The sequence below is a fragment of the Vanessa atalanta genome, chromosome 19, assembly GCF_905147765.1.
Source record: "Vanessa atalanta chromosome 19, ilVanAtal1.2, whole genome shotgun sequence".
NCBI classification, from domain to species: Eukaryota; Metazoa; Arthropoda; class Insecta; order Lepidoptera; family Nymphalidae; genus Vanessa; species Vanessa atalanta.
Genome location: NC_061889.1, coordinates 4908218 through 4920495, shown reverse-complemented (window position 1 = coordinate 4920495; position 12278 = coordinate 4908218). Strand labels below are relative to the sequence as shown.

General features: G+C 33.1%; 1 protein-coding gene across 1 annotated transcript; it reads right to left on the bottom strand.

Annotated features, from left to right (window-relative positions):
* Positions 1-2452: 2452 nt before the first annotated feature.
* LOC125071515 (cuticle protein 19.8-like) lies at positions 2453-3764 on the bottom strand. Its single transcript, XM_047681800.1, has 2 exons — positions 3718-3764; positions 2453-3419 (listed from the first exon to the last, which is right to left on the bottom strand). Exons 1-2 carry the CDS (start codon positions 3727-3729, stop codon positions 2517-2519), a joined length of 915 nt encoding a protein of 304 aa, XP_047537756.1. The 5' UTR covers positions 3730-3764; the 3' UTR covers positions 2453-2516.
* Between the last annotated feature and the right edge of the window lie 8514 nt (positions 3765-12278).

Sequence of the window (12278 nt, the reverse complement as noted above, 5' to 3'; positions counted from 1 at the left end):
GTATAAAAAAAAATAGAAAGTAATAAAAATTACCAATTTGACAATGCTCACTGTATACTTTACAATTTACTTGAATTAAAAATTTAAAAGGTATAAGGCATTTATATAATATATTTATATAATATATTATAAATGTAGAGAGCCGAGATGGCCCAGCGGTTTGAACGCGTGCATCTTAACCGATGATTTCGGGTTCAAACCCAGGCAAGCACCACTGAATTTCCATGTGCTTAATTTTGGCAGTTTTTGGCGGTACTTTGGCAGTACGACAAAGAAAAGAGTTGCCGATTTCTTCGTGCGCGATAGAATTGATACACAGTTAGGCGGTGACATCGCGAGCCAGCAAGCGTAGACTCGCAAATGAAAGGGGAAGCAGGAATTGGAGAGAATAATTCCTCAGAGCACCGTGCCACTGTCGATAGAAAGTGCTCAGCGCTGCTGTCTCTCGGCGCAAACGTAAAGGTTCGAGGGTGCTTGTGACCTTTAAGTCGCCAATAATGCGGACCGTACGTCGCTGCAACCGATCCAAGGCCTCAATTAAGTACTCAGCATAGCCATTAATCAGTTTCTTAATTCATAATAATTTACCAACTAAAATAAAATACAAACTACTACAAAACGCATTTGGAATTAAATTGTTACACATAAAATAAGTGTTATAGACCGGGAGATGATGACGCAAAATATTAGGTCATTTGTACCAGTATGGCGGTTCTTCAGGGGTCTAATTACGTAAAGGCAAAAAGGAAAATGATGGTCATAGCGCTCGCACCGGCGGCCCAATCGCGTGGGCGTTAATCGAACGCGTCGGATAAATAACGAGTGTCGAACGATTTGTTCCAGAGAAATGCTTGTATTTTCAGATAGTCGAAAAAAAAGAAGAAGGCGGTAGCGTAATGCCATACTTCTCGGGTGTGACTTACAGCCCGCCATACCGACGTGAATACATTAATATAAATAAAACAATTCAACCATTTGTACCAGGCTAATTTTTGCATAGCTAATCATCGACGAGTAGCCATTCACGCAAATCACCTTGCCATACTTTTCCTACAGTTCCCAATGGGCGCCAGACCACAGCAAAGGAGTATTTTTTTTTTTTCGCCAAACTATTTGTACCACCCTGAAACTTTTTTAACAGTTCCCTGTATGATCATAAATAGAAGTCTGATAATGCCATACCTGTGGGAGGTGGCGAGTGTGAACAATATTTTTTCAAAATCCTAAGATTTTATTCGTAATTCGAACGATTTGTACCAGTATAGCACTAATTTTTCCTGTAAGTTTGAGGCTTAACTAATATAAATACAAAGTTTCAAACACTTAGGTGGCGGCAATCTTGTCTTATAAGCTGATGTTATGTTGTATAATATTCTGCGGCTCCCATCGCTCGAAAGATTTAGCAGGTATTAAAAGCACTAAATTTAAATATCAGCTTGATAATAATGTTTATAAATAATTTTTGCGAATAATACATTATTTTAGAACAAATTTGCTTACTATAATAAAGGCCGTGACCCAACCTTAAATTATAGCAATATGCTAACGCGGATTTTTTTTTAGAACTTTGAAGAGGAACTATTCTGTCATACATATTTTTGCGAAACCTTAACTGTTTACGCAGCGCACGCAACGGAAGCTCTCAAAAGGAATATTTTTCCCCCATTTTTGCAACACTTTTCATTGATACTCGACCCCTGCTTGTCGTAGCCTGATGTTATATAGCTCAAAGCCTTTCTTGATAAATAGGCTTTCTATCACTAAAAATTTTTTTTAAATCAGACTGGTAGTTCTGTGACTAGCACATTCAACCAAACAAACTAAGAAACATTAAGCTTTATCATAATATGTATTACAATAAATTTTGTTATAAAATCTGATATTACCCGTACGAACTCAGGAAGGATGACGGCTAGTTAGTTTATCATAAATACTTCATAGCAGTCTATCTAGTCGAATCGGTTATCATCGGTTACATTAATTTACATTTAAACTTTTTCATGGCTGGTTCAGACGAATATTTACATGATTTATTATTAAAACTATTATTAACAAATTCGCCTGATATCATATAAAATGTGTCTATTCACACGGTTGGTTGTATTCTCCTCCTTGTATAATAAATATTAAAAAATGTATGACAAGATGGATTTACACGTATTGATAGTGGCTAGCTTATAAAGCTGCGTACTCCTAGGTAATGGGTTCGTACCCGTATTTTTAGAATTAAAGATTTATATATCATTTTTTATATATAAAAGTAAAACTAATTAGCCATTATTATATTAATATCTAATTAAAGAGAAAATATAACAATTTGCGAAATTAATTTTAGTCGATATAATCATTAACTGTGTATTTAATAATAAAAAAGGTAGTTCTCATAAAATAGAACACTTGTTTTATATAATTATGTGTTTGTGCGAAAAAAATACTAATTAGACAAAATAATAACTTTATTCATCTATGTACATATCAAGTCTTTGTAAAATAAGCCATCAAACTTTGATTTTCTTTCAAGGATAACGATAACCAGCAGCAGTCGCTTCGACAATTTTCGCTGGTGCTGCGGGAGCTACTGCAGCAACAGGGGCAGTGGCAAGACGGGCAGGAGCCGCCGCTACAGGCGTGGCATATGCAGTTGGTACTGCAAATCTGGCTGGAGCGGCCGCTGTGTAGGCAGCGGCAACTGGAGCAGCCGCTGTGTAAGCAGCGAATGGACCAGTAGCTGTATAGGATGCTGCAGTGTAAGCAGCGGGTAATGCAGTATACGCAGCCGCTACAGGAGCACTGTATGCAGCATAGCGGGCCACGAAAGGAGCGTTAGCATATCGGGCGTTCACGAAAGGAGCAGTAGGGGCAGCGTAGTATTGAGTTGCTGCCACAGGAGCAGCAGCATATCTTGCAAATACAGGTGCAGCTCTTAAAGGAGCAGCGACCGGTGCAGATATGGGAGCTACAGCATATCGGGCAGCAACGGGTGCAGCAGCGGCATAGGCGTAACGAGCAGCGACCACTGCAGGAGCAGGTTGAGCAACTACAGGTGCAGCAGCAATACGTGCCGGAACAACAGCTGGTTCGGCAACCACAGCAGGTGCTACAAGTGGTTCCTTGCGCACCACTGCATTAAATCCATTAACAGAGTCGGCAGAGTAATCAACAATGCGACGAGTACCATCAGGTTCGACCAGTGAATATTGTCCTTGGACAAGGTCACCGTTACGTTGTTCTTGTTGGCTCTTGTAATCTCCAGTAAGAGAGTCTGCTACATCATATCCAAATCTATATTGCGGTAAGGGATCGAATTCCTCTAGTCTTGCTGCAACGGCAGGAGCGGTGTAGGCAACAGGAGCTGCCGCAATTGCTGCAGGCGCCACACTACCATAAGCCACAGCCACGAGGCAAGAGAAAACCATAAGCTAGAAAAAAGAAAAAAAACGTTAATGTTAAATTACAAATTAAATTCATATTATTACATGAAAATAATGAGATATTAAAAGGAACTGTGATTCATAATAGCTTTCAATTCAATGAGTCAAAAGTATCATGTGATACATATGTTATGTTTGTTATTGGGACAAATATGATTATAATTTTGAACTAAAGTTATTTTCGGAATTCCTTAAAGTAAAAAAATCCTATAATCGCTTCACTTTTTTTAACACTTTCACATACACTTTTTTGACACTTCACAAATAATCCTTATTAATTTCGTACCTTGAAGACCATTTTGGTTTGTTTTTGGTTTGCTGTGATATGAACAGGGATGCTAGAAGTTGTTAACTGTACCCAATGTTAGACACTAACGGCATTTTATAGCAAACCGTGCTATACTCTTGCCTCATCCTGGTGGCATCTCCAAATTTAAATATATTCAAGTACGCACGTACGAACCTGGTCGATGGGTTGGCTGGACAATGCCACGTAAACAAAGGCACTACTTGTGCAATTCGTCCGAAGCTGTGAAACATCGCGGTCACGCCAATTTTTCTTTCGACTCTATTTTAACTTCAGCTGTATTGCACGATTATCAAAAAATATTTTTGAAAACGGATCATTTAAAAAAAGAAATAACTATAATGGTCATAATATAGTCAATAGGAAAATAAAAGATATACCTATACATATTGATTCTTTATTTGTATATTGTATATCAAATCAAATTTATTGTAAATACCTAATGACGCTTTCAAATGTACAAGTTGATATTTTTTGCGAGATTAATGCATTAATTAGTTTAATTTTAATACATTAAAACATGTCGATCTTTCATAGTACTTTTTTAGATATAGATTTTTTGTTTCTTTAGATTTTCGTAATATGTGTTATTATTAATTTTAAAATAGATAAAAAACTGATCTTCACATATAAACATTCAAATACGTTGCGATATCCATAACCTTTTTCTCAACAGTGCATGTGATCTACTTTAAATGCTTTTGGCTTGCATTGGACATTTGAAACTCGTCCAGATCGTGCTAAGAATATCTTAGTTGTGAAATGACTTTAAATGCTATTAATGATTTATATATATTACGAGAGGCTTCTTAAATAAATATTTATCACGGTATAATTATTCAGCAAAGTACAATATAATAATACATCATTCATATTTTTTTGAGTTATAAGGTTCCATAAAATATTTTAATAATTCTCATACCAATATTTATCCTATTTTTTCCAGAGCGTTTATTTAAAAGTAAGAACTTGGGTAATTCTAATACATAATTTAGTCCCCTTTTTAATGTCCATGTGTACTTTAATCGTTTCATTAGTAACTATATTATTGAAATATTTAAAAATATACATAACTTTAATTAATAACTATCTCAACTTAATATTTTGTATACTTACTGTTTTTATATAATTTACCCTATTGGCTATAAAATGCCTTTAACGTCTAACCTGGAGTACAATTAACAACTTCTCGTATCCCTGTGCATGACAAAACAAAATGTAATGTGTATTTTATATAACTTTTTGAAGTACAAAACCCCTCATTATTTTTAATTGAAAGCATTTAACGTTTCTCAAAACTAATAGAAAATATGTGCCATACATAATATTAGCACTCGTAATACTTTTTAAATATTCTGAAAGAATTGTTCTCACTCATTGTTATATTTCTCGGAACGATAAATTTAAATGTGTTGTAAAGTATTTCAAAGCAGATATTTATAAAAAAATAGCTGTTATATTAACTATAAAGTAAATAATAATGTCTATAAAATCGAAAGTTTTATGCATTATAGTGGACTAGTTCCTCGTCCCGACTTCGTACGTATAAAAATCATTCAAAAATAAATACTCTTTTAAGTTGTATTCCCAGAAATCCTTTCTAAATGAGCTTCTACGTCCCGAAAAGGGTAACTATGCTAAATTTTGTCTCAATCAAACCAATCTATAGTTTTGGATTTCGTGAAGAATCAACCAGCAGTATCGACCTTTCTTTATTTTAATGATTTAGGGAGCACTTACATCGAATCGTTATATAAGCCATAAATACTTTTTAAGAACATTTTTTAATTAATATACGTCGCTTATGACTTGCATTACACTTTTTTAGATAAAGCTCAAACTAATGTAATCACGATTCTAAGCGATACTGCTTAGTATATAGAGCAGTTAGTCTAAGACATTGTTATTTAACCTTCTGTAGTATTGCATAATTTATTTTTGGACTCCACTAAGAAACATCAAAATATATATTTTTTACATTAACATTAACAGCAACTTCGTACTTTTTAAATGTACAACACTTATACATAGTAGATAAAAATGTATTGCGCATTGGTGAGCCACAGATAAGAATTTGACTATGTCTGGTCTAAAAATTACTTGTGCGATATGTGGCGAGGCCGCAATACTAAGGTCGACGTAATGTAGACGTATGACTCGCCCCGGTCTAACCTAAAATTCCAACTTAAACGTGCCGTACATGAAAATGCTAAACCCAATTCTTTTTCTTATGTACCCCTTGCTTAAAGGTTGTCAATTAAATTATATAATTAAACAAGAAACATGTTATTTATTGTAGACTGCCTTAACATCTCTTAACATACATATATGTACTTTGTTATAATCTTAATGTGGATATTAATGTTTACAGTGTTTCTATTAACTTTTATACTTCGATATATTATATAATTATTCTGACAACCCTGATAACTCCAATTAATGAGCGATGCGCGTATGAATATAGGCGAGTATTTTCCGAGTTGCGCCTGCGCACGCGTCCTTCACAAGGCTGCCAGTATTTACGCAACAGCGAAGCACGCTCGGTGTGCCACTGATTCATATCGAATGTTACAGTAATTTTATGAGAATACTTTATAAATATAAATGAGATATTATAGTCCTTAAATTATGACGCAGTATACGTTTAACCCTAATATTAGAAATTTTGACTAGTGTAATCTCAATAAATTTGGATTCCAACATACGCTTTAAATTCTTTGATTGTGAAGCAAATCATGTAATCCTAAATTAGCAGTTAAATGCATAGATGTGTTAAAATTATATGCTTTAAAACATGAACTGGTAAAAAATTATCAAGTCAATGATTATAACAACAATACATTTACGACGAATTTCCAATGAGCAGTAAGAAACGCTTGTACGAAAGTTTGGAAGTAATGTTAAGTAGAAGGCATGTAATACCTACTAAAATAATGTCGTCAGGGTCCTCAAGTGAGAAGTAACTAAAAACAAAGTAATTTAAAACTATATAATAATAGTTAATTCTTGTGGAATAACAGATAAATTTCTGTCTCTTCGCCTCAAATTGCAGTTAGTACTTTGGAAACATTAAATAACTAACAAGTACCAACAATTTAATAAAGAGAGTTATGGGTAGGTGCCATTAGTTTTAAAAGGCTTTAAGTTAAGGTTTGTAAAAAAAATATAATACGTGATACGTGACGGTAATCAAAAGGTTTAAGACGACGTTAACAAAATTATAATCTTTTTTAATGACAGCATTACTTATTAAAAAAATGACAAAATGTTAAACCATTGAAACCATTTACACGGTTAATTTACGTTTCGCACCCGGCGTTACTTTTCTAACGACCTCTGTAAACCCGTTCTAATAATATCAGGCGCTGACATTAAACTACATACACTATGGAACTAGTTTCAGATTTACCTTCACTTTTCTACAAGACGTGTGTTATCTATTAAAATAGATTATACATTTAATTTAATTTCATCCGCCCGTCCTTTGTCCAATATTTTTTAAATAAAGATTAAGTTAAACCGCATGTTTATGGACCTTTGCTGGGCATAGGCAACTTTTACTTTTTTAATATTGTTTGGAACCACGATTCATTTTTCGTTGTTCCAATGTGAGTGGCTAAATACACACGTGGCATATTTTTATCCGACGTGTTTCTTTCGATGTTTGCTTTATCTTAAAACGCACCGCCGAACACGATATAAATTATAAATACAATTAGCCACATAAAACTTCAATGGGTTCATCAATTCAGATTCCAACCCGGTTTTACACCATTATGCCAACTCAACCCTTAATTAGGTAAAAATAATACCGACTTTCTAAATCCGGCCTTTATTTTGCTGGCAGGCCAATTAAATAAAGTCCCTGGTAAATACAGGGCTTCAGGAATAACACCTTATAAAATAGCCAATAGATCAAGGCAACAAGGGAAGAACACATTGAAATAAAACTAGTTTTTAACGGATTTAATCGCGTATATTAATTATTTTAACATCCCGACGTTTCGAGCACTTTGCAGTGTTAATCAAGAAAAATCGTTGGCGGTAGTTGTAAATAATATTTCTTTTGTAATTCGAACAGACAAATGTCACCTTAGTCTGCCCGTGACCACGAACACTGCAAAGTGCTCGAAACGTCGGGATGTTAAAATAATTAATATACGCGATTAAATCCGTTAAAAACTAGTTTTATTTCAATGTGTAATAATTGCGAAAATCTAAGGGAAGAACACATTGCACGAATATATTGTATGTGACTATCACTTAAATATCGTTAATAAAGATATTAATTTTGTAGAATACTGTGGGTATATGGGTCAGATCCATTTGTAGTGGCGGTCAGCTCAGTATGGTCGGCGCTGCTCCAATATTAACGTTATCTTGTTAATAAAATGTACTTAGAAACGATTTAACTTTATAGCAAAATTAAATGAATATTTACCCTTCAAATGTCATGTAATTTAAGTTTTATATAATATATTTTTTTAATATCCCTTATTTTAAATTTGGAAACTGTAAATTGGATATAGCTGATGCAATTTCGCCTGTTCTGCATTCACTCGGATAAATTCGATATGTTCTCGATATTACCTTTGCGTCTGGCGACCTTTTAGACTTATGAATTCCAGTTGCGTACGCGCCGTCAGCGACGCATATGTTATCATTAAGGGCATTTACACACTTTAAATCGTACAAAACTTAAACGTTAAACTTTTTACTGCCATTTATATTTTGATAAAAAAGTTGTAAGACTAATCGAATTTAAAACTACTCAACGAAATTTTGAATGATTATATTCTTTAAAATCATAGATAATATTTTGTTTTTAAATTATTCACATTCTTGTCTATTATTTTTGGGTGATCCTTACTTTACATGCCTCTTTTATTTAATGACACATATAAGTAGGTATAAAAATAATCTGGCTTTTAGTAAGGTTAACTAATTAATTAACTTAAGTAATTTAACAAACACTTTTTTTAATGTTGTTTATCCTTTATACTTAACAATATAAATGTCAAATCCACTACTAAATACCGATGCCTTTTATTCTATTACTACTTACCTTACTTAGCCTTTTCGTTAATATCCTTCATAAATTTAGCTTTACAAAGTTAAATATTTAAATACATATCGTACAAATAATATTGTAGCAATTGAGGATTGAGGACCTAATAACCTGATGCACATAATGTACCTTTTTTAGGCATCAGTCTCCGCATAATGTGTGTGACAAATATTTAATATTTTCGATTGAATTATTATTAATAGTTGCTGATAAGGTTTACTTTTGTACTCTATGGAGAAAATAAATTAACTCATTATTTCAATGGTCTTCGTTAACCAACCATCCTTAAACTAAAAATAAATTGCAAAATAAAAGGCTAAATTATCAAAAGATGGCCACAAATTGTCATATAGTGATTAGTGACTAACCTAAGAGTATTTTTCATACGTACCTTTAAAAGGTTTTAATTAAAAAGACAGTGTGGAAATGGATTTAAGGCGGCCCTTTCATTAGCCTTTACCTTGTAACAGTACTAAGCCAGAACAAATACATACTTGCTATTACATCTTATTTATTTCAATAGCAGAGCACAAATGTGAAAACAAGCATTAAGCATTCAAAGTAAATGCACCTTAAGCTGCAGCTATAAAAAAAATTGTAACGCCAATGAAAAAGATATTAACCTTAAAAAGAAGGATGATTACTTTTATAAAAATATCAAAACGAGTAAAAAAAGTGCAAAATTAAATGCACTTACATTATTTCATGTTAACGAATTCTGTATTATATTCGAATGTTCACGTTGGATTTTTGTTGATCAGATTAGTGTTTGTAGGTACTTAGAATATGTATGTCCTAGAATTAGACTCTGTTTAAAAATATTATTATCGATTTCTTTTATTATATTCAGTAGAAAATATAATAACAATTCACAATAAGCTCATTTAATCATATTTGAATACACGTTATTAATCTTATTATTAAATTAAATTAAGCATAAAACGTTACGACTATAGGCTTGTTTCCACTAATAATAAATCGGATGGCTTTGAGTTTCTAATGATTAACCATGATAATTAGTAAATAAAAAAACAACTTTTCTACAAAAATAATAAAAGATTAATTATATTTTTGGAAAATAAAATCGACAAAATGAGGCATTTAATCACGTGACATTAAACACCAATCAGAGTTGCGTGACGTCACACCTCGCGAAACAAGCGCGGAACGCTACGTTGTTGCTATCAATTATCATTATGGCAGATAAACTGGGGGTACTACTTGGTTCTGGATCTTTCAAACACTCTGCGATTATTGACAAACTTTGTTTTTTCAACATATATCTTCTTGGCATTCGAACTTCGTTGGTATATAACCTGGTTTCATGCGCACTTGTGTCTTTACCCATAATATGATACTCTGTATAATTAGTCATATCATTTGGCAACTAAAAACATAAGAAGAGTTTGAATTATTACATTTTATAAAACGAAAATAATATTTTAACTCAAACAAATTATAAAGTCCTATTCTAGTCCTAACATTTTATAGGTTATGTGTAATATATTATATTTGCTAAATTCATTTCTTTTACGATACATTTATAACTAGATATATAAAGTTGTATTTAATACTTACATCGAAATGATCTTCACAGAAATAAATTGTGGAATTAGTTGACAAAATAAGAGCATCTTGCCTCCATGCCATTTTTAAGCACTTTATTCGTATTTATTTATTGTTTGGTACGTATGTTGTCGCTACGATTTTTGAAGCGGGCAACATTAAAAAAAAAAGAAAACATTGGCGGGAAATTTAAGCTCTCTTCTGGATACGCTGGAAGCGGGAACGTTGTTATAACATTATTTTACATTACTGTGTTGTTTTACTTTAATTCTTAACTTAACCAATAAAGAGAAAAACGTTATTAAATTATTTCAAGAGTGATACATACAACTTATATAAATATACCGTACAAATAACTTGCAGCAGTTAATTAACACATAACTTTCTTTTACATCAGAAGTGGGATAACGAATAATACGACCGACAGGATGCCGCGAAACCGAAAGCGAACACGTAGCAAAGTAAGGAGGAAACCATCATCGTCGAGTTCCACCTCATCAAGTTCATCATCATCGTCTAGTGAGAGGGATCGCTGCCGGCGTCGCCGCCATGTAAAGAAGTCAACCGTGAGTCAAAGTACCATCTTGTCGACTGTGATACCAGAATTTGATCCTTTGAGTGATAATATCGATATGTGGATTAATGTGGTAGAAGCTAATGCCCGTGCGTTCGGTTGGTCAGATGCCATGACTAAATTTCAATCATTACAAAAATTAAGAAAAACTGCCCAAGTTTGGTACGATTCGTTACAAAAGACTGAAACACGTTGGACTACGTGGAAATGGCGGCAGTGGCGTGATAGGTTATCCGATACTTTTCAGGTAAAAAGAAATACCTACATTTTGTTAAAAGAATTAATTGACACGAGGCCTTTCGAAGGGCAATCACTATATGAATTTTTTTTTCAACAAAAATGTCGAATCGATAAATTATCATTATCTTTTTCGGAACAAGACATCATTTCGATTATTGTAGGGACAATAGGTGATAAAAGTATATCGATTGCATCGGAATCAGGTAGTTTTAGATATTGTGACGAATTAGCGTCCTTCTTACATGCCAAAGTGTATGAATGCGAAAAAGAAAAGAAAAGTAACCAATTAAAAAACAATTATATATCAAAACAGGTTTTTCAATCTCGAAATGTACCTATAAATAATAATACAAGTAATAGTTTGAGTATGAATTATGCCGATTCAGGAACTAGAAGTAGCAATATCCGTTGCTTTCGTTGTGGAGAATCCGGACATAAAAGAAGTGATTGTGACGTAAAGGGTAATATAAATTGTGCGTTTTGTAAAAAAACAGGCCATTTAGAATTGGCTTGCATGAGTAGGTTAAAAATGAAACCGGAAAAAGATGCCGAAGTTAAATTTATTAGCGAGTCCGAATCGAAACAAAAATTTTTTAAAAACATTTTAATTAATAGTACTTTTGAATGTCGTGCATTTATTGATATGGGTAGCGATTGTTCCTTAATTGTTTCTGACTTTGTTGAAGAATATTCATTACAACCGTATAAGTTACAAACCCCAGTTTCTTTATTCGGGTTTACAAATGATCATAAGATGATTGTAGATTATGGGGTATCTTGTACAGTACGAATGGACGATGTAGAACTTCCCGTTAAAATGTATATTGTTAAAAAGTTATCTGGTTGCGGGGTACTCATAGGTAGAAATTTTACTGAAAATAAAAGCATAATGTATAGCCGTATCGGTAATTCGTTGAAATTTAGAACTATTAGTGAATTTAGTAATGAAAGCGAATTAAAAATATGTACCATAGATAACAAAACATCTAAAGAAAGCCTTATTAAAAATATTTTGTCAGACTATCCTAAATGTTTTACGAATGATTTGAGTAGCCTGGGCAAAGTACCTGGTATCGAACTCGAAATTGAACT